Here is a 23355-nt window from a genome sequence, read left to right on the forward strand (position 1 = left end):
AAGGGGTAAATACGAAAGGGATGAGAGAAAGACGAGGCTAGAGAGGGGATGCAAGGGGATGAGGCAAGAGGGATCAAATGCAAGAAGTGGGAAATGGAAGAGGGGGAATTTCAAAGCCTCTTTTAGAGAGACGCAAGTCTTTCCTCGACTTGCAAGCCAAAGAGAGTGTTTGCAAGGGAGATAGGCAACTATGGGAGACATTACAAGGGCTAGGCTAGAAAGAAGATTTGATGGCATTGTCAAAACACCAATGTACTCATATTGCTTTGGTAAATTCATCCACATTTGGAGCTTCTTTCTTTTTTCCCTTCAAAGGGTCCATATGTTATACCATAATGCACTCATGAACAATGTCGTCCATGGAAAATTCATCCAAACATTTGGCTTAAAATGGTATCCATGGAGACCACTTTTTTTTTTAAAGCCTCCCTCCTCTCTTTTTCCATGGATACCATTTCAAAAAAACTCACGTTTAGTGGTTGCCTATTATTTAGTGAGATGGAAGAAACTCACTTGGGTGCTTAATTAACCTACCTAGATAAGATTGACACTTACAAGTTCACCATGATGGGTATATTGAGTATCTAGTCATCTAAGTAACTTGCTTCATCCTAGACACATCCCATCTTAAAGTAACTTCCCACACCACACGAGAGTTTCATGAACAATGTCATTCATGGAAAATTCATCCAAATATTTTGTTTGACATTGTATCCATGGAGACCACTTTTTTTTCAAATTCATCCAAACATTTGGTTTGACATGGTATCCATGGAGACCACCTTTTTTTTTAAAGCCTCCCTCCTCTCTTTTTCCATGGATACCATTTCAAAACCATTTCAAAAAAACTCTTGTTTAGTGGTTGCCTATTATTTAGTGAGATGAAAGAAACCCACTTGGGTGCTTAATTATCCTACATAGATAAGATTGACACTTATACACATATAGTTCACCATGATCGATATATTGAGTATCTAGTCGTCCAAGTAACTTGCTTCATCCTAAGACACATCCCATCTTAAAGTAACTTGCCACAATACACAAGAGTTTGCTTGGAACTTTATTCGCACTTCCTTGAAAACTGTTTAACTTATTAAAATTTTTCTAAGATTTTATAAAAATATGCTAAAACAAGACAATTCCCTTAAAAGAAAAGCTCTTTGATTTTGATTTGAAGGTTTCCAATTGAGTGGAGGTGTGCTTACATCTTAAATTTTTAGATAAGGAGATTATAAATTATGTTACGTAGTGCTCCCATCCAAAAAAAGAGGGGTCTAAGAAACATTCAAAGCATCTTCTACATCAATCAAAATCAAAGTAAATCTATGAAAAATCTATATTTCCATAGAGTCCATATAAATTTCCACCTCAACATCACATTAGCTTCAAAAGTTCATTACATACTCATGATGAATTTTGCTATTCCAAACAAAACAAATAAATGTAGGGACTTTTCAAATGCAGGGACTTTTCGTTCCAACATCCTTCAAAACATTACTCACCTTTTAACCCAATCCATTTTGACATTAACATAAAAGGAGAGTAAATCTATCATTGTATTTTTAAGAGTAACTTGTCAAGTGAAACTATACATGAAAGAAACCACTTTAAGAAGGGTATGTTTTCAAGTACACCTCAAAAGAAAATGACATTTCGAATTGTTTCATCTCAACCTTCAATGCAAATCCCTCTTAATAGTTGAGACCTTTCACACTACACCTTGTGTAGTAGCTTACTCAATAGTATATCTTCAGGTGTGTAGTTTAGCACATCTTTTGGTTTAGTAGTAAGGTGTAAAGAGCACTTGGAGCATAATAAGAGTTGCAATGCATTGGAATTTGAAGATGGAGGCAACTCATGATGGCCCTTGGGGTGGGGGGGGGGGGGAGAGAGAGAGAGAGAGAGAGAGAGAGAGAGAGATGCACATGGGAGGTGCATGTTTTTTTTTGGGGGGGTGTGCGTGTGTGTATGTGTGTGTGTGAGAGAGAGAGAGAGAGAGAGGGGGGGAGGGAGGGGCACCACATGGGTGAAAGCAGTATTGTAGCTGTACAAAATGGCATGGTACACACATGCCTCACATGAGAGAGAGAGAGAGAGAGAGAGAGAGGGGGGGGGGGCGGTGATAGTAGTACTGTAGCTGTACAAAATGGAGAGGAGTCATAAATTATGGGTGTAGAAGATAGTTGGGCTACAACAAGGAAGCTTGGCCGCCAAGTAAAAATATTGTTGTAATGATCACACGCTATGTCAATTACGAAATATTTGTACTATCACTTTGTTGGTTGTTCCAAAAGACAAATGTCCGACCTGCAGAACAACACATGCAGAGAGAGAGAGAGAGTCTACTCATTAAGCTTAATCAAACGTGAATTTAGTTTACAATAAGCAAACAGTGAAGAGAGTCTTGTGTTAGTTAACTTACGGGCCCTTTGATTAGACGTGAATTACGCACTGGTTCTGTAAGATGTTTTGTGCCTCGTCTTTGCGTCCTCCCCAAGCTTCTGTCCCCGCAGTCTCGCGATATTTTCATTGCACACTCTGTTCACCGCTCCGCTTTCACGGTCCGCCCTGCGCTTGCGATACGCCAAAAAGAATTCTCTGTTCGCTTTCTCCAACTCGTTCCACACTGCACAACCACAGCCTTGCTTGGTCATTACTCAATGCTCAGCTTCCACAGTACAGAAAAGCCTTGAAGCTTTCCGAAACAGGAAATGGTCACGGATCATGCAAGTGCTCCTAGAATGGCTCTTAATTTGCACCAGCAAGGAAGCGAAGCTTAACGATGATTTTCCGGGCAGCAAGAAAGAGCCCGTGATCAACGCACCTGTTACCGTAACCACAGGTTTCACATGAGCATATTTCGCGAGTGCTTTAACGCATTCGTCTCTGTCCATGTAGAAGAGAAGGCACTGCTCAATCAGATGCTGCACCTGCAACATTGCATTCAGTAAGTTCCAGTTACCAACCAGAATTTGCAAAAGGGCCAACTGGTACGCTAGCAACTCTTCTCAATCACAAAGCAGAGCAAGCGAGCTTTGGGAAGAAACGAATAGAGAGGACAGGGAAGGCGCGCGCAAACAGACGCGAGAAGAGACGTCTTACCAGTTGGATGTAGGAGTGCGAGATGGCGGCGGCGGCGGGCGGGGAGGAGGAGGGAGGGGCCTGAAGCGTGGGGGAGGGAGCTCTCATGGCTGCCGTTTCGGGGAGAGGAGGAGGAGAAGGAAGGCTATGGAGGGTGGATATGAAGATGAAGATTTGAGAGAGCGCCTGGCGCAGGAAGCAAAGTAAGGAAAACAAGAAAAAGAGCTTTCAAGAGGGGCCGAAGGAAATGGGAGAGGAGATACAGCTATGGTGCATGGTGAGGTGAGCTCGGAGAGATGGCTATGGCGATGGAGCTGGTGAACAGAAAGTGTGAAGCAAAAGAAGAAGAAGAGACGATGACGATGCCTAACACCCACGAGCTCTCCACGTCATCATCTCCAGATTTCCTTTCGATAATAGGTCAGCGTTTGTGCCGTCCACGTTGGCCAGCACGCCCCTCTGTCCCCTCCCACGTGGCGATGGCGTGCCGCACCCTCTCCCTCCACGTGGCCGCCCAGCTTAACCCTCACCGAAATTGCTTCGGCTTGATAGGTTCCCATCTTTGCCCCAAAAATGTAGGGTCAGCACCCCCTATGCCCCTTTCGAAACCGGAAAAATCCCTCTCCACCCAAGCATTACCGGGTCATCTCCAAAAATTAGCTCGTGCCTCAATCCAGCGTCGCTGTAGAGTCCCACACAAACTTGCCAGCCAAGAGCCTGCATTAAGTGACGGCACCTGATTGGCTAGTCAAGTTTCTACTACCTAAGTCTTGCACTTTTTGCTTATACTTAGCTAGTTCTGCAACGACTTGAGGCTCCATTAAATGCTATTTTCGACTAGCTAAGTAGGCGCGGGACTCAGCAGTCATTTTCACTACGTATGCCAGCGCCGCTAGAGTCCAAGGAAATTGTTGCAGTATCCGATTCCATCGCATGCTCCATCACAGCATGGTGTTCGTGGGGACATTCCCCAAGCGATGCCACCTGATTGCTAGGATGCGCAAATATTTGCCAGCTCGGGAAAACCCTCTTACTTGCCCTCGAAGGATTGCGATTCTTGGAAAGGTTGAGGATTGTCGAGAGCTAAACACGCTATGCACTTATATTTGCCCCTTTTTTGTGTATGGTCCCTTTGAAGTTTGGTTCATGTCCTTGGCTTTGGCTTTCTCTACCTGCGTATGTTCATCATGTCCTCCTTTCCTTTAGCTTTCTAGTGCTCCCCCTCGTGCCTCTTTTTGTATGGTCCCTTTGGTTCATGTTCTCCCTTCTTAAATCTTTGGCTCTCGCTTTCTTCGCCACCTTATGGCCTTCTACCTTTGGACTGCTCGACCTCGTCGGGCCTCCCTTGTCATTTTCATGCTCCCATCCACTTGCCATATAAAACTAAGGAGCATGAGTTGCACATGTACTATTACACACTTTATTCTTCAATCCTTCAATGGATTTATGTAATGCTTTTAGTTGTTGGAAGAAACCTACGTATTCATTTGGAATTCAATCCTTCATTGGATCTATGTAGTACATCAATGGGTTTATTGTAGTATTTACTTCAAGGTAGAGGAGTGGGCAAAAATGGGATCTATTTGAGAGCGCTTTCACTTGTTACAACTAGCCTAGGAATGGAAGTTGCATATGTACTATTATCAACCCAATTCTTCTGATTCCCAATTATCACACATTTTTTAGTAACTCAAGAAGATGCACCAATGCTGACATGACAAAAAGTAAGCATTGAGCCATTACTTTGCAAAATAGACGCCACTATCTTACAAGGGCGAAAAAGGGTGCCTTATTGACTTTTGACCATATTTCATTTAAGTCTTGCATTTAGATACAACATGATGGTCGGTCTATCATTCTTTTCCAACACCCCTAGCTAGTTATAACTCCATTCTTTAGAATATCCTTCGTGTAGTGAGCAAGCATATTCTTATTTTCCTTCAATCAAGTAGATTATTATCCCCTACTTTAAATTTCTACTACTCTTCCTTTAAGATTATTTTCTCCTGCTTTAGATTTATCACTCTTCCTTTAAGCACCAATCTAGCTATTGTGTTCTCGGAGAGAGGTAGTTTATTATAGTTAGCTAACTATTTGTGTAATTAGAGTGCTACATTGTACAGCTTGTAAGCATAATGAACGATGTCTAGCAGTTTTCCCCTTGAGTTTGTAAGTAGTTTTTTTTTTAAAATTGCCAGGTTTCATTAAGAAGGTGTGGTCAACCCTTTAAAAAAATAGACCAATAACAAAAATTGGCCAAACTAGGGGCATAAACTCAGGGCCTATGCTGCACACAACCATACCCTCGAACGTCGCCTCCACTGACAGGATGGCGTGGCTGATGACAGGGTCCGAAAGGTCGAGAAGCTTTTCAAAATATTGCAAATACATTTTTACAATAGCTAGAATAGCCTTGATCCTAAACCCTACTTGGACTTTGTGTTTGAAGACCATCCCATTCCTAATTTCCCAGACCCGTAGGATTACCATTGCCCTCAGGTAGTATGGCCAGCTAGCTGCCAATGTAGAAGGCAGTTTGGCACACTCCCCCAACACCGTTGCGAGCCAATAGCGAACCTGATCGGTCGGGCACTTCTAGCAAAGTTGGAATGGAATACGCCGGAGGTTTAAGGTCAGTCTGGGATGGAATGCGTAGAGCTTTAGGAAGACCCACTGGCTACATACCCTGGGAGCTCCAAAGCTGCAGGTAGGTCGAAGGGTATGGTCAATGGGCAGGGTTAGGGTGGTATGAGAGACTCATGTCTCAATTCCCTTACAAGATCTTGGCGGCCAGTTTGGTCTAGAAAGAATGTATTCCCTCCTCACGTGGAAGGGTAGGAAGGGTCTCAAGGCAATGGGAATTTGTTGAAGTCCATATGGTGGAGCCGCACCCTTGATAGTAGGCAGGGCGAGGCATTTGGTCTTCATGATGTAGTCAGGGCAAGGAACCTTCACAGGAATTCCAGGGTGGAAGGATATGTGGAACCATGGCAGAGCAGATTGGAAGTCAATCGAGGAGCTATCTCCCAGGGCAGAATCCCAACTAGAGGGCAATGGTTTGTGGACTTATCAGTAGGTGCCTAGCGGTGTGGGAGAGCATGGGCTAAGCTTAGCGTGGAGCTGCATGGAAGAAGAGACTTACAAAAATTTAGCAATTAGTAGTGAACTTTTCAATACTACTTAGTTGCATATATGTGTAAAATTACTTTTTTGATGTTTCTAAACGAATGGAAATGTCCCATACAATGCATCATGGCACACTATCAACATGGTGTATGCAATTATTTTATAATAAAAGTTCAAGGAGGTAAATGCTTGATATTACGATTGTATTAGCATGTGTATTTCCAAATAATGGATAAGTTATGTCTCATAAAAGTTACTCATATCCAATATATTATATTCACAAAACCTCAAAAAAAAAGGTAGATCCGAGCCTATTTTAACCTAAAAGAAGGGAAAACATCTTTCAATAATAGACATTAACACTCACAAAACATCATGGGTTGCTAAGAGACTACTAAGAGGACTATGCCATTTTGACTAATTGGCATCAACTAGTTGGATGAAAGCCTATAGCTACTTGAGTGGATAGTAATTGGCATGCACTTGGCTAGCTAGCTAGTTGGCTCAATGAGTCAGCTAGTTGGTGGCACTTGGTGTGCACATAGATAAACAAAGTAACCAATCACTTGGGTGACTTGTGTGGTCATCTTTGTGTATATATATATATGACCATACCCATTTGTGTTGGCATTATAAAACCAAATTACATTAGGCATGAGCTGTGCTAGTGTATACGTAAACATACATAATACACTCCTTTTCTCCAAAAGCATTAGGCTTTGTCTAAATGGAATTTTAATCTAAAATTTGGATTTTTCTTCCTTCAAACAATTCTTTCTAGGTCTTTGCTTGATTGATCTATTGAATATCAACATGTGATAAAATCAAATTGTCTAGCCATAGTGTATTGTTTGTTTTGTTATATTTCTTATACCTCATCCCTCCTTATTGCTATCATTTTAGGATTATGACAACCTATGAATGAATTTGAGGATCTTCTAACATACCAATGGCTTGTGTGTCTGTGACAACTCCATGATCACCTCAACAACTATAGAAATCCAAAAACGTAAAGTTGCAAACCCTTAGGGTCACTCCAAGCCAACGTTGCCACCATGTTCCAAGCTTCAAAACTTGGAGTGAGCAGCTCCACATCTCCTCCATCCACTCTCATCGTTTCTTTGACCTTCAATCTCTAAGATACATTTTTCTAAATGGGTTGATTGGTAGATGCAACGCGCCATTATCATCATAAACATTTTGAGAAAATTACCGAAAGTATTGTGGCACATGTTGGATGATCCTACAAATTGCACTCAAATGATTTGGAAGGATTCACTTCTCTATATTGTTTTTATCTTTGTTCCACATCATATGCACTCTTAAGAGGAATCAATTCAAATTTTCAAATATGGATTTAAGGAACTACAATATGTCATTTAGGAGACCAAATAGAGGTGGTAAAATATGATTCCCCCATATCTTTGTTCTCTTCTCCATATCCTTCTTCAGTCAAAACCAATGTTGAAAGCTCAAGCATTCAACTTCTTGATGCAACTATCATCCTTTTTCTCCCCATAAATATATCTTCTAAAATCCACATTGAATTTTGCTTCTTACATATTTGTGCACATGTTTCAAGTGCGAATGATTTGTTTTCTTTTAATCCATGTCATCAATGATAGTTCTAATGTGCTTGTAGCTTGGTTCTCTTAAATAACGTTGCAAATCTTTCACAATCATGTCTATGAATGAAATCACAATAGCTATTAACAAATGTGAAGCACAAAACAAAATAAATTTTCAAATTACAAGCATAGTAGTGCCTCTTTTTTGTCCCATGGCATTATCACATAGAGCAATCTACACACATTGCACCTACACCAAGCATATGCACCAAAGTGACATTCCTTCGGAATCTTCACATCATTGATTTTTTTCCCAAACTCTAGTGAAGTGAACATACATACCAAATTCCTCCTTTGTGTTTATTCTTAGGTATTTGTAGAGACCATACATTTCTCTCTTGGTGAAATTCTAAAGTAAAGGATTCCAGACATTATTTGGCATGTGACTTCCCATGTCTGATGAAGAAGCCCTCTTCCATTCACAACATAGATTTCCAATTAAACCCGTGTTTTCAGCTACTCATGATTGTCTTGGGCTTTCTTCCCAGTCGCACTTGCAGTTGAGCAAGCCTTTTATTGCCAATGCAAAGATCCAACTTGAAAGTTTTTTGACACATAATAGTTGAATCAAGGGCATTCAATCATCTATCTCATCATCATTATGCATCAGAGAAACCTCTTATAAACTTCATCAGTAGAATATAACAATGGTTGCTTTTCAACTCCAACTTTTCCTTATAGCCAAAGTCAAGCTTTGTGATTGATGCTTTGATATAGTTGTCAAAGGAACTCTTGAATCTTGGAGGAGGTAAATTTGAGCAATGGAGATCTCCAAATACTCTTCACTATTAGTGGAGATCTCCCAAGACCTTAAGTTGAAGTGGTGGAGATCCCCAAAGACATTTCCATGTTAGTGGAAGACATGACAATGTGATAACAATAAGAACAAGCACATCTTTTACGACAAAGTATAGATTGCATTAATGATTAGGTAAACATGAATTATTTTATTCCAGTCACTCTTGGTGAGAGTAAATTTTTTTCAATGCAAGAAATCAAGTTTAAGGCCATGCAAACCTAAATTGTTGTTTACAAGCCATCCCCTCCCTCCCTCCCCTTACCTTAATAAGAAACATTCCTCTCTTCATTCCTCACCTTTGTCCTCTTGAATCCCTTCTCTAACATGGAGCAAGGTAGTGACCGTGGACCACAAAGACCAACATAGTCCATTTCATTGACTTTTATTTCATTTCATTTCATTTTGTGGAATAGTTTGGGTTTGAAAGCAAATATAAGGAACTCAAATTTTAACATCATTAGTTAAAATTTTGAATTCCATTCAGTAACTTACTTGAAAATTTAAGAGGCATTATCACATTCGAATCTTCAATTTGTAGAGATGAAGTGCAAATGATACTCTAAACTTGCTAGCTAAAATAGTATCACTAATAAGAGTACGGATTTTCATTGTGGCTTATTGAAAATAGCTATAAATTATTACAAGATAATGCTTGGCCAACAAGACACTTTGCAGATATTAGAGGGATATTGGCATCCATGGAGTGAATCATATGATAGTGGAAAAGAAAAAAGAATGAAAATGTTAAAGAAAGAGTGAGAAAATAACTAGAAAAAGTCATAAGCTTTTCTAGAACACAAAAAGCTCGAAAGTCATGTTCAAACTTATATATTCTACAATCATCTCTCAAATGTCTTTCCTAGTCCTCAACTCTTACATCACATAAAGAAAACTCAAGGAGACAGGAAATGGACAATGGGACATAAACAATTACTCATGCCACAACTCTAGATTTGATTCTATGTATGCTCTTGTTTCTTCTTCCTTTTCTTTGCAATTGTCATCGTCATCTTCTTCTTCTTCACCTTTTTCCCCCTTTGCAATGTAATATTTTTTAAAATTCCAGCCCACATCATATCACAACTCATATAGCAACATATGTTAGCATTCTCCTTATATATGTTATGTGCCCACTTGCATCCCATGTAGTAGATGCTAACATATCATATGCATGTAGGTGACCTATATGCCATACTCTAGCATCAACTATATATAAAAAACTAGCATTTGAAATATGTCAAAGTGTGGGATGCTAGAATCCAATATAGTACTTGATCCTTATATCAAAAGCTAACATTTGAAATATATGTGCGTGTGCATGGGGCTTAATCAATATATCAAAGCTGGCATTTGAAATATGTCAATGTGTGGATGCTAACATCCATTATATGGGCTATGTACCATTTACAAACTTGAAATGGGATGCTAGCATCTACTACATGGGTTGTGCATCCAATTTATGAACGATGCTAGCATCCAATATAGTACTTGATTACCATGCAAACATTGGATGCTAGCATTCACTTTATGTTTTTTGGGTTTCGAATTGAAAACAAAGTTTGATGAAATTTGTGTATATTTATTATTTTATTTTAATTATGTTTTTTATCACAATAGTAGCATCTTTAAAGTGAATTTCCTTTCGAGCACAACAATACAATTAGGTTTATTTGATGCTAGTAATGCATTTATTTTTTCACAAATTTTGTATTTATATATTTTACAATTTCTAATGAAGTGAATGTCATCTTTTCTATGAATGCATCAAAATTTATAGGGTTGCTAAATGCGACAATATCATTTTAGCACTAATCCTATAATTATACATACATGGGCCATTCTCAAACTTTCTGAGAATTATTTTTTTCCAAAGTTTACCTTGTAGTTTAGTAGAAGGAAACTAGATATGCGCATAGTTGAGGCTTATACAGATTATACTAGAATAGCTCTAAAGGTCAACAAGGAAGATGAAGTACATGATAGATAAGCATATATCACCAACTTTATGTATATGGGAAAGGTGGTGGAGATTGATGAACCAACCAATCAGAAAGAGGTTGAACAAAATCCATGAATAGCATAAGATATTAGTGAGCTTATAGGCAAGTACAAAGCAAGGGTAGTATTGTAAGTACCAAGCAAGGCTAGTAGCAAAAGGCTATGCACATGAGTATGTGATAGATTATGACAAGTACATATGGTAAGTACCAACCAAGACTCATAGCAAAAAATGATGCTTACAAATATGTGACAAATTATGATTAGATGTTTTCTCCCACAGCAAAAATGACTTCAATCAAGATAGTGGTTGCCATGTTTACACACTACAATATGACAATCCAGCAATGGATGTGAAGAGTTCCTTCTTGAGTGGGTACATTGATAAAAAATTTATATAGATCAATCAAAAAGTTTTGTTGTCATAGGAAAGAGCTTGGGTTTGTTGGATTTTTAACATCAACTTGGTTTTGAGACATCTTTAATAGATTCATCTATTTATATTCTTAGAACTAGACAAAGCATTGTGGTCATCATCTTTTATGTGTATGATCTTCTTATGGGAAGAACATCATGTGAAATTGAGGGATTTGACACCCCCATGAGAGGTGGTAAACTTCTAGAACCCCCTATACTTGGCAACTAATTTGATGATTGTTCTGGCTGGATTGCCCCATGTGGGTGGTGAGTTTGTGTTTGGTGCCTAGCCTTATATATGCTGATTGTTTGCTATTTTGGGCTATTGGGGGGATTTTGGAGATGTGTCTTAACCCCTCGTGTGAAATTTTGGGATCCTATGGTTCCAAATGTGTGCAACATTATAATGATGCATACATAGGCCCTAGGCACATGATAACATGTAAACTTGTTAGATCCATATAAAAATATAGCATTGGAGTGGGTATTAAGGGGTCTAAGGCCCTTTGAGCATTTGTGAGTGCTTGGATATATCGAAGTCCAAGTCCCTCTCAGGATTGATTTGGCCTTGGATATATTGAGACCTTCAAGGCCTTGTGAGCATTGGTGTGGGCTTGTACGTGAGCATCTTCCTTGGAAACAACCTTTTAGGGTGTTAGCTATAGAGCATGTGGTTGGGTAGCAAGGACTTAGGACTTGTGAATGTGGACCCTTGCATGAAAGAATGAATTTTTGAAGCACATGCCATGTGGCATTAGATCCTATAAAGCATTGGTCCTATCCTTTCATTTTGTCCTTGAAAGAGTTAGATTCTTAAAAGCTTGTTTGATCATAAAATGTGATCTATTTTTGAGCATTTTCATGTTTATATTTAAATAAGTAGAGTAGCTTTTTCCTTCTCTTTTTAACCAAATTAAATTGCTCTAAAAAGCCCCAAAAGCAACTCAAAATCACAATGCTTGGAAACTAAGTGGAAAAAGCATTTGAAGAACATGTTATTAAGTCTTGAACCCTATAGGCTTTAGAAGATGAAGCCTAGTATTCATAACTTTTCTTTTTACTTGGTTACTTTAACAATGGTTTGCCACTATAGAATCTCGAGGTTTGGAACTCTTGGGTGGGGAAATAGCATCTCCAATGTAATTTGCACATCCCAAGTAATCATCATGAGGCATCTCATTTTCCAATATTTTGATTGTTAAAAAATCGGGATGGCATTCTTATGTTGGATGGGCTATATGAGAATGGTTTCCTTGGGGCAACACCTCTACAAAAATTCTCTTTGAGGGTGCTTAGCTCTAGAGAAAGGCTAAATTTATAAAAATGCAACCACAATAAAAAGTGGGCACATCGCTTGCAACCTACAATGGCAAGCTAGTTAAGAACAATTGCCTTTGAGGGCAACATTGCCTACCTACATTAGTTGCAAGAAACTCAAGGAAAACCAACTTAGAGTGAAACAAATGAGCTATGAATTAATAATAATCTACATCTCCATGCTTATCATTCACTATCCTCCTAGCCTCCCTTAGGTAAACCTTAAGCAACAAGCTAACATTACTTCTCGATAAAGGTCACAGTCATGAATAGGGAAAAAGATAAACTATAAATTACATCTCCATACTTACCACTCACCATCTTCATAGTGTCCCTTAGGTAAAACTTAAGCAATGGCTAACATTCATTCAAGATAAAGGCCACCATCAAATTCATCACTAAAAAATTTAAGATTACAATTTAACCAAATTGCATTAAGGACACAAGGCCCTCATATAAGGAAAAATCAAAGTGAGATTAGATGAGAGCCCCTCTATCACCTTGACCAGACCCTAGAATTCCTTCTCAAATTATGTATGGACTCCATGCATGATGCCCGCTAGCCTGATTGCTTTTTTAGCATCTTTTATTAAGCCATTCTTACCACCTCACACTTCCAAAATAGGTGGGGTATATCTTCCTTCCTCAGGCATAGACCTCAATATTCATGCATATTCCCAACAAATCTCTCATTGGGAGACACTGCAAAAGTACATTCTAGAGAAATGGTTTTAATTTACCAAATTGACACTGCTCCATATTACTTCACATCTATCCTTTCATCAATTGGGACCTCTCGTTACATACATGGTTACTATATTTGCACATAAACCCCAATAAGGGTTAATGTTACCACTTACATGGGATTCATGGGGTAAATATTGATCATGGATTAGGATTAGCACAATATGAGTATTAGCAAACAGAACACTAATCACCGACAATCCCTTGAGTTGGTGTTGGTATGGCAATGTCTGATAGATTGGATGCAACTAATAGGTGTCGTAATGGACATCTATATGAGAATGGTAATTTCCAATGAAGAATGTTGTAATAAAGTGCCATGATGGAAACCACATGATGATGAAGCTTTTGACATGCCATGATGGGCACTACATGACAACAATGTTTGTGAACATGGTTAATTATGATGATGATTGGAAGGAACAATAAAACATGTATAGTTTCATTGTGAAGTCCCACACATGCATGGGCTTTGAACGATTTGTTTTTTTTGGCATGTGTGTTATTCTTATGGGAAGAAAAACCCCTTTGCATAGGCAACTATGCCATGACATGAGACATACAAGAGGGAGACTTACCGTTGGTTAATTATGATGATGATTGGAAGGAACGATAAAACATGTATAGTTTCATCGTGAAGTCCCACACATGCATGGGCTTTGAACGATTTGTTTTTTTTGGCATGTGTGTTATTCATCTCGGGAGAAAAACCCCTTTGCATAGGCAACTATGCCATGACATGAGACACACAAGAGGGAGACTTACCATGAGGGAACCTACCCCCATGTCCATAATATGAGGAACCCTTTTCAAGAACTTGTACTTGTGACAAGTGCGTAGTGTGAATGTTTGCCAAGTTATGTATCAAGCTCTCACTTAGTGAGTTCTTATAGCACATGGCTGCTAATAAGAGGCATGCATAGCAAGGCAAAGTCTTGCTATGAGGTACTGCATCCTCGTTTACCACTAGAGCACGAACTATTATGGGAGAACTTGTCATGATGTGATGATGTGTGATCCATGTGCATCGTCACATGTATTACATTATCATGTGCATTGTCACATGTAGTTGATGTGTATTGCTTGGTTAAGCAAGGGCTTATGAATGAAGTCATTATGCATGATGAAGCATGATCCATGGTTTTAACTTTATATGAAATTAATGCAAATTGCATATGATAAGATGAATTTGTGCTAATAGGGTCAAGGGTGATGACCCATGGACAATCCTAATTTTAATTGGTAATGCCCTCTTAATACTACATTTATTATTCATTTCTACGAAAAAGAAAAGTGTTGCCTAGCATATATGCCGATATCTTAGATAGTGCCATTCCTTCGCCCAAATTCCACTACTTAACTCTCCATTCATTATGGGCAATAGAGTTCATGGGCCAACCTTATTAACTATCTCAAAAGCTATGAAACCATTGTAACCTTCCGGCTATTGCTTTTAGCCTCCGTACTATTCAACTTCAAGCTCTCCTTTATATACTAAATTGACCATTCGGCCTTGTTGTGATCTCACATGTCCTCCTAGCACCTTATTCCTTTCCATTGCATTTCTCTATCCCAAGCCAAGTCTATGACTATGAAAGAATCCCCTCACTCATGTAGCTACTACATTAGAAACCAACACATATCCCCTAATTTTTAAGTAGAAGAAACACATCATTTTATCATACAAGAGAATTTCTTTCATACACTACACCTATACCAACACTAGGTCCAACGAACCACTTAACATTCTCACCCATGAAGCCTTATTAAACATTTTCAAAACAGATCCACAATACTTATTCACAAATTCATAACTACAGATATGTAGTGCCTCTGATGCCATTGAGCATAGCTTACTCCTTCCCAACATTTTTTCCCATACATCCTTCCCCCTCCATCCACCACTAGGTTGAGTGAAAATTCTATATCAAAGTAGTATGACTAGAGGATATGTTGCAAAACTAAAATCTAGGTATTCCATCCCAAAGCCATACCTTGCCATGGTTACTACCCAGTCCTTAGTTTTTGTAGAACCATTCAAATATTTGTCTGATTGTAATGCCCCCTGCCAAAGGGGCACCTAGATACTGGAAGACCACCCCCTATCCACCAACCATTTCATTGGCATATCCTTCGCCCAATTTGCCAAATCCCTATCAGACATACACTTTTGAATAATCAAACTATAGTGAGAACCAAAGATTGCATACACATTTGAATCATCAAACTATAGTGAGAGCCAAAGACTGCACAAACTTTGGAATAATTAAAGCAAGATCTTAAGACGACATAGAACTTTTGAATAACTTTTCTTTAAATTATAGAAAGAACCTAAGGCTCCATATAACTTTTGAATAATTAACAAATTGTCTCCATTTACTTTTATTTCCCATTGAGATTGTAGCTATAACTTCTGTAAAGGACTACATTACAAGTTGCTTACTAGAGGGAAGTGTACATGCCTCCAACATAGGTTTGGAGACCCCATCCTTAATAAATGTCATCAAGGGGATTGTAACGAGTGCAAATAACAATACAGCAAGAGGATACGCCCATCAAATTGATATTGTAAGAATGTATCTCCCCACCACTCTCTTGTTAAGTCACATAATCTAACGTATGCTTTGTTAGATCAAGCCCAAATAACACACATTTGTGTTTGTTGTATAGTCTAATACTGTGTAGGCATTAAGAGTGTTTCCAAAGTTGCCTTTAACAGATTAATTTGTTTAATAGCCATCGTTGACATGGGTGCTTCCCTTATTTTAAGGCCATTGCTTTAGCTATGATCTTATAGAAAATATTCAACATCTCTACTCCCCTATTGTATGCCTCTTGTGCCTCTTGGGAAAGAGCTTGATCAAACTTACATTAACCTCTTTTGAGATGGACCACATTGACCATGCATGAGTAAATCATACTAAATATATCCTCCTTAAGTACTTGCCAAAATGCTCTATATAACTCCACCATCGATGATTGTTCCTAGAGACTACATCTCTTTAAGCAATCGAGATAATGGCATTCACCACTTGAAGGACTTCCCTACATTGCTCTTCCAAATTGGGATCATAGCACGGGTCTACTTGTACAATCTCAATTAGCTCAAACTTAAAGACCTTGAGAATATGCTAGAATTCGAAATTAATCTTACCATCATGCCTATTCTGAATTCTATTTGTAGCTTCTACTATGTTTGCTCTTTGAAGTGGAATGCCCCTATTCAAGCTAAAGTTGTTTGCTTTCCACTCAAGCCTCCTCAATCCTCATGATTTTATCCCCTCCTCTACCTCTAACCTCCAAGTGGAGAGGAAAGGATCTTTAGGTTCATCTATGATTATCTTATGCAAGGTGATCTTAACACTCCATCCCACCATTTGGCAACTTGAACTATAGTTGGAATGTCCATTTCCCAATCTTTTCACTAGACCCACAATCCCAACCACCTCCTTTTTCACACATGGATCCCTTTTAAGAAGTTTCTGAAGCATAAAATATGTCCGACCTGCTTGCTTTGAACTCAACACTCTTCTATTTTTTGACTCCATCGAATTATCACCTTTAAGAATTCCTTGATTGCTTTTGCCATGCAACCTATCTTCACCTCTCTCCATCATTATCACCTGCTAGCATCCAATTTGGCCCTTGTAAGATATCCTTCAAATTTGTCCAAAGATTGGCTCTTTCCAAAGAGCTATTGGGGGCATATGCAGAGCCCACTTTGAAAGGAAACCCTACAATCTCAACTTTGACTATAAAATATATCTCCTTCCCCTCTTATTTATGCAGGTAAGAACCCTTTAACTTATAAAGTGGAGAACATCTCTATGTAGCCTAGTGATAAGACCTCATAAATAGGTAATGATTGTCTTGGGCTCAAATCTCCCTTTTGGAAGAAAACTTGATGTTATCCCTTGACCTTAGCTTAATTGGAATAGTGCATCTCAATTGAAAAGGAAAGGCCTTTTCAATTACTTTTCTCCTTCTCTTCTCCTTAAGCTATATTGCATGGAATAATTTGTCGAGATTAATGTTTCTCCTCAAGCTATTTGTGTGGAATAATTTGTCGAGATTAAGGGGCTTTGGAATAGGTAGATGGGAAGTTTAGATGAGCAAATTCATGGAGGAATTGAGGTGCAGTGATGATGATAGCTCAAGCTGTGGGCACTACTCGAGCAATTGCCCTTGTTTGACTCCTAGCAAAGCATGTAGGTCGTAGGCAATGTGCAACTCGAATAGGACCATGGGCAGGTGAGTTTTTTAATTAAAAAAACTCATGGAGGAGTTAGGTGAGAGCAACCAGGGGTATATGAGGCATGTTTCCATGGGGGCTAGATGCAATGCCTGTCTTGTGGGTGAAAGGTGGCTTGACAGCATGAGCTATTTGGGCCAAGCAAGGAGGCAAAACATTGATTACTCAGAAGCGAACAGGGCTAGAAGTGACGATCTATTGGGTCGGCCTCGTGATTAGTGAATAGAGCCAAGTGGACTAGTTAAGGCATTTGGTCACTTGAATAAACTGAATCAGGTGCTGCTTTTGCACTCGATGCATGCATTTGGGTTGTTTCGAGTGCATTTGGGTTGTGTGGAAACAGGTCCATAGACAAGAGGTGCATCAAAATGTGCTATTTAGGGCCTTAGCACATGGATGGGGCTAGCATGGGTTTAGGATGGGAATATTTTTGTCATCATTACTCCCATCCTACACCAAGTGGTCTAGGATGGATTTAGAATGGGAGTAGCCACTTTTTTTTCCATCCTGGACCATGGCCTCTAGACCCTGGCAGCCAGAATGGGTTTCCCTTTTTTAGGGATTCAAAAACATGGAAGGATGACATGTGTCGTCCCCACAATGTCCCCACCTCTTAAACACATGAAATGATGCCATGTGTCCTCTTCCTCCTAAACCCATACCTAGTTCTTTTTTTGTTACCACATGGTGGGATGGGAATAGGGTAGAAATATGCATGGGACCACTTGGGACCACCTTTTCCCATTCCCATCCTATTTCTTCCCATGTGCTAAGCCCCTTAGTCTTCATTTGGAAGGGGTGGGGGAGGAGGGGGAAGAACTCAATTCTGGGCGGGAAACGGTGACAGATATTTTTGTGCTAAAAGTTCAATGGCTGAGAATGGAGATCTTTGAGAGACGGCAGGTGGAGACGATGATTCAATCCGGTCCTCACATTGTGGAATAGGGGTTGGCGGATCACGATCACAGCCCAGAAATGCGTGGCGTCAATGGGGGCGGCAAAGAGACGGCTTGCTTGGGCTGGGGTGGGAACTTGGAAGGACAGTAGCGCGCTTTTCATGAGCGAGGCGTGCCGTCAGAATGCAGCTGTCATGGATTGGGACGCTTGGGAGTGGAGGCGTGGCGCGTGCGAAATTCACACCTCCACAACAGTTTCTTTTGCAGTGTAGAGTCACGATTTGACATGCGAGTGCCATGAACCTGGGCGTGTCTCAAGCACTCAAGGAGTATGGCGATGGGCGAAGTTCCAGAGCAAAAGACAACATCCAAGGTTGAACGAGTATCATGGCATTGGCGATATGATTCATCACAGGCAGTGGAAAAAGCAGTTTGCTCCCATGGTTCATCACAGGCAGTGGAAAAAGCACAGGAGTTTACAATTTACATCCAAAAATCGGATTGGAATTTGGGTTGTGTGTCCGATCGTGCCTGTTGAAGCGTGGATGCAACCACACTCCACACTTCCCATCATTCAGCATGCCAGATCATAGATGCCTGCAAAAAGGTCTGGCGTAAAATGTGTGTGAGAGGACCGAGGGATTCGCCGTTGACAGAATTGATGAGAGCTTTATAAAATATTATGAAGTACCTACCTTGCATTGGCTTGCAACGACCTTAATAAGGCGACAAGATTTGGAATTTGGCGCTTGAATGAGAGTCTAACGAGTCCAATCGAATGCTTAGAAAACGTTTGGACAATGATCAATCGATTCTTCAGAGCTCCACCCAAATTCCGATAATCTTTTCACAACGGCCGATTCATCTCCTTCCTTTTGGCAGTGAGTGCCGTTCGAACTTCGGCTCCTGCTGTTGTTCTCTGGAGTCTGAGGGCCACTGACTCTGTCGAGATCTTCCCGACTCCAGAATAAAAAAGTGCCGGCATCGGCGGCAATGCCGCGACATTGTCCTTCGCCGATACGCCGAATCTACCAGCTTTCTTCTTCACAATCAAGTTTCAATCTGACCCCTTGTGTTTAATGTTCAGTCGCATCAAAGCTTTAACTTTTGTTAACAGGCGCTTCCGATGAGACTCCAGTAGTCCAGGAGTCCAGAGTCCATTGGCCAACGTACGCTGCAACCTGCATGCTCCTGTGCCAGAGAGCTCATCAGAGGAGTCTCAGGAGTTCAAATCACTCCTGATCTCATCAGTCGGGGACCGCGTGAGTCCGTGACTCCGTGGCATCCACTGTTGGCTTTGAGCCTCGCAGTCGCCGACTCGCCGCCAATCTTTATGGGAAAGCAAAAAGCACCAACGACCATGCTGGTTCTGTGATCTCTCGTCTGTCTCGTTCGTGCGACCGCCGCGAGATAATGTTTAACCAAATGGTATTCTACAAATGCATCGTGGCTAGACCGGCTCTTGAAGGAAGAACTGCGAACGATCAAATGCGGTACAAAATACAGATGAAAGATCGTATTTTACTGGAGAAGGCTTCAAGGATGATGGAAGGAGTTCACAACTTGACATATAGATACTAGCTTGGAGTTTTGTTGTGAACCGTCAAGAGCAATCATATCGGTGACAGAAAGAAGCTCATAACTACGGCTTCGTTTGCAACCCAACACGTCGTGTGTTTATTATTACAACGGAGTGTCCAAGCAACCAAGAACCATCATCTTCCATCACTCATCATGCGATGTTTTGCTCCACTCGAAAACGTGCCTCCAACCTGTCAACGGCCGTCTACACTCTACACTCTGATGCTACCTAGTACCAATCAATCTAGCGCTGTATGACAGTTATTCAGTGTTTTAATTTTGAATTAAAAGCTAGAGTCTAGACTCTTAGGGGAAAAATACCATTACACTCGAAACCATCCAAGCACCCCTTGAGGCGCATAAGTGCGCATATTCACACCTTCCAAAATGAAGGTGCCCCCGGGGATGTTTTTCTTGCATGTAAGAGGTGGGGCGTTGGGGATTTGCGATTCTGTGTAGCAAGGAGCTACGGGCTTCGAAATCCATTTCCCCACTAATCTGGCTCGGCGATTGGGGTTCGTTTTGACATCGAAGGGGAGCCCATCTGTATTGTATCGGTTTATGTCCCTACAGATCCAAGTGAGTGTGAAGAGTTCTGGGACTGAATGAGTGGATTGGAGTTTGATGCCAGACTTGTGGTGGTCGGTGATTTCAACCACTCTGAGTCGCACAGTTAGGCCTGGTTCGGGATGGAGGAGCAGCATGTCATGGTGGAGTATCGACTTATGAACATGCTTGATGATAGATCTACGTTGTTTTGAAGGAGAGGTTCCTGCATCCAGTTGGCCCTCCTTGACTTGTGCTAGTTTAGTGGAGGAGCATCTTGGGTTTGCTTGCCCTGGGAGGGCGAGGTTGACCGCTCCTAGACTCTGTCTGATCACATGCCTTATGGTTGGCAGTAAGCCGGTCAGAAAGGGCAAGCATCAAGGACGCTCTGGGAATAGTGTGACAAAATTCCAATAGCACACCCTCCTCTACGTTATTCGTGGGAGGTGGCATACCAAGTCCTCCTCTTATCAATACATTTGAGTCATGTGACTAGAGCGTCTCCTGTAGTTTTGACCTCTTGTAGAGCCGAAAAGGTAGGAGAAAGAGAAATTTCTCTCAACCAAGTGGCCAATATACCTGCCCTGTTGGGGTCAGTGTGACCACGAATGTTCAGGGACAGGAATGAAATGGGTTTACTTACCATGGATTTTCTGCCCCTTTTTGGCCCTAGGGTTTGGGCTACTTGCATGCGCAAGAGAACCTTTGGTTGTTGATAACCTCCTCTTACTATGTGCTGTGACCATAGGTTTTCCTTTGACCACTATATCTTTATCTGCTTAAGGAGGAAGAGGAAGATCCTCCTCTGATTCATCAAGGTCCTCACTCTTGTTGACTTCACCCTCAAAATCCTTGGCCCATTCCTCTCCCGATTCAAGCTTGGGAATGAGCTGGAGGTTGAGTTCTAGGAACTATGTCTGATAACGCCTCGAAAGCATTTTTCATCGGAATGACATGAGTGAGCTTGGGTTTGAGCAGTGGGATGCTGCCCTTTTTCGGTTTAGCAGGGTTGTTTGGATGCGCAGGAGCTTCTAGCTATTTGGGAATCCATTTTTCCTTAGAAACCTGAGGAGATTTAGTGTTCCCTTTGGGCTTATTTCACTTCAAGGGACAGTTCTTAATTGTGTGGGCAAACAATCCACACAAAAAACATGAGTTTGGCAAGTTCTTGTGCATAACCTTTTGCTCTCTGATCACTCCACCCCTGCGATTGAGTTTTACAATGGTTTCATGTAGCTCTTCAGCAAGATCTAGCTGCACGCACACCTAAGGATCCCCCCTGGGGTTAATGAACGTCTCTCTTTCGACATTGACTACCTCTCCTAGGCTTTTACAAATTGAAGCAGCTTGATTACATAGCGAGAAAGGCAACTTGCAAGTCAAGAAGCTCTACCCAGACCGGGAGAATAGTGGAACAGGGGTTATCTAGGCTGAAGGAAAGAGACCACTTATCTAGATACAGAGGCTGATTGCGCACTACCCAGAGTCTATGTAGAAGGGCTCTCGAAGCGTACTCATCTTTTTCAAAGAGAAAAATGAAGTACCCTCGTCTTAGGAAGCAGACATTGGTGACTAAGTTACCTCTCCTACTCTAGTTGGTTCGAAACCAATTCTCAAGAAAAGCAGGGGGACGCAGACCATGACGAGTGCATGTGATTCAAGCCATTCGACAAATCTTCAAGTTGAATGCCTCACTTCTCAATGAAGTAAACTGCAAGCTCTTGGAGGATGTGTGGAGAAAGGGAGCAGAATCCAGTCGTGGCATTTGATAAAGGAGTTGAAGTAGTAGTTAGATTAGCTCATCAGCTAGGGAGGATGAGGGCTAGCAGGCTGAGGGATACTGATTCTAAAACAAGGGAGAGATTAAGTCTGCTTCGTCAGAAGGAGGCACTGAATGACCAGGACTGCTGAGGGTAGATGGATCTTGGATACAATGGGGAAAAGTCAAAGGCTTTGTTTGTGTTTAGGAAAGATCCTCTCGACTGGATGAGAGCAACAATGGGTGCCTAGAGGGCAAGTAATTAGGCACCTTGGGGTCCCCATTGGTGTTGGGATCTCCATTTGTTACAGATTCTTGTGGTGGTGGCCAAAATTCAAAGCCAAGATTGAGGCCTGATCGAAGGTGCCTCTGAATGTGCTGGGTAGATGCACTATAGTGAAGCACATACTGGCCCCATCTTCCTTCTACATCCTATTAGTCTACGCTTTCTTTAAGACTCATATGCTACTGATTGAAAAAGAGCTGAGGGCATTCATTTGGAAGAAGACCAAATGGAAGTGGCTCTCATGGTCAATACTGTGCTCCCTGAAGAAACAAGGGGGCTTTGGAATCCCGAATTTGAGGAGGTGTTCTATTTCCTGTATTATGAAACTTTGGGTGTAGTTTCTTGAGTCAAAGGAGCCTTGGGCAAGGTTTCTTGAGGAAGCAATCCGCAAATCTATGGTCAGACATTTCCCGAGAATGGACATGTGGACCAAAGTATTCTTTGTAGCCCCACTTAGCCTTAAATCTAGCTTCCTCAACAGGCTAGTTGCTATGTGGAAGGAAGGTATTGTCATGCTAGGGTGGAAAGGACTTCCTGCAAGGGACTCAGACTACTCTCTCAAGTTATCAATTTGGTGGCAAGCTGCCTATCAGGAGGAGGATTCTTTACTGTTGGGAATGAAGCCATTGCAGGGAGACTAGATGCAAAGGGCGTTCACACTTGGGAGGACCTTTGGGATCCTTGCTCAGAGGAGTGGTTATCCCTCGCTCAGATTGAGGCCAAATTTCACCTATCCCTTGCTAAATTGGCCTTCCTGGTTGGAATCATGCGTAGGATTGCGGATGTTTGGCCAACCAATCTACATCCCTCATGTGCTTCGGTGGCATAAGAATGGGAGTGGGGGACTGGTATACTACTGAATAAGCTCACGGCAAAGTTGTTGGAAATCTCCTTGCACACAAGGAAGATTGGCATCAGAGGCTCA

At 41.0% G+C, this 23355-nt stretch overlaps 1 protein-coding gene across 1 annotated transcript; it reads right to left on the minus strand.

The window, feature by feature from the left end:
- Positions 1-2154: 2154 nt before the first annotated feature.
- Positions 2155-3400, minus strand: LOC147898363 (uncharacterized). Its single transcript, XM_087379847.1, has 4 exons — positions 3103-3400; positions 2825-2930; positions 2423-2626; positions 2155-2307 (listed from the first exon to the last, which is right to left on the minus strand). The coding sequence occupies exons 1-3, from the start codon at positions 3187-3189 to the stop codon at positions 2445-2447; spliced, it is 375 nt and encodes a 124-aa protein (XP_087235973.1). The 5' UTR covers positions 3190-3400; the 3' UTR covers positions 2155-2307; positions 2423-2444.
- Positions 3401-23355: the final 19955 nt, after the last annotated feature.

This window comes from Dipteris shenzhenensis, chromosome 9, assembly GCF_047967505.1.
Source record: "Dipteris shenzhenensis isolate YYH24624 ecotype China chromosome 9, Dip_SZ_1.0, whole genome shotgun sequence".
Taxonomy (NCBI): Eukaryota; Viridiplantae; Streptophyta; class Polypodiopsida; order Gleicheniales; family Dipteridaceae; genus Dipteris; species Dipteris shenzhenensis.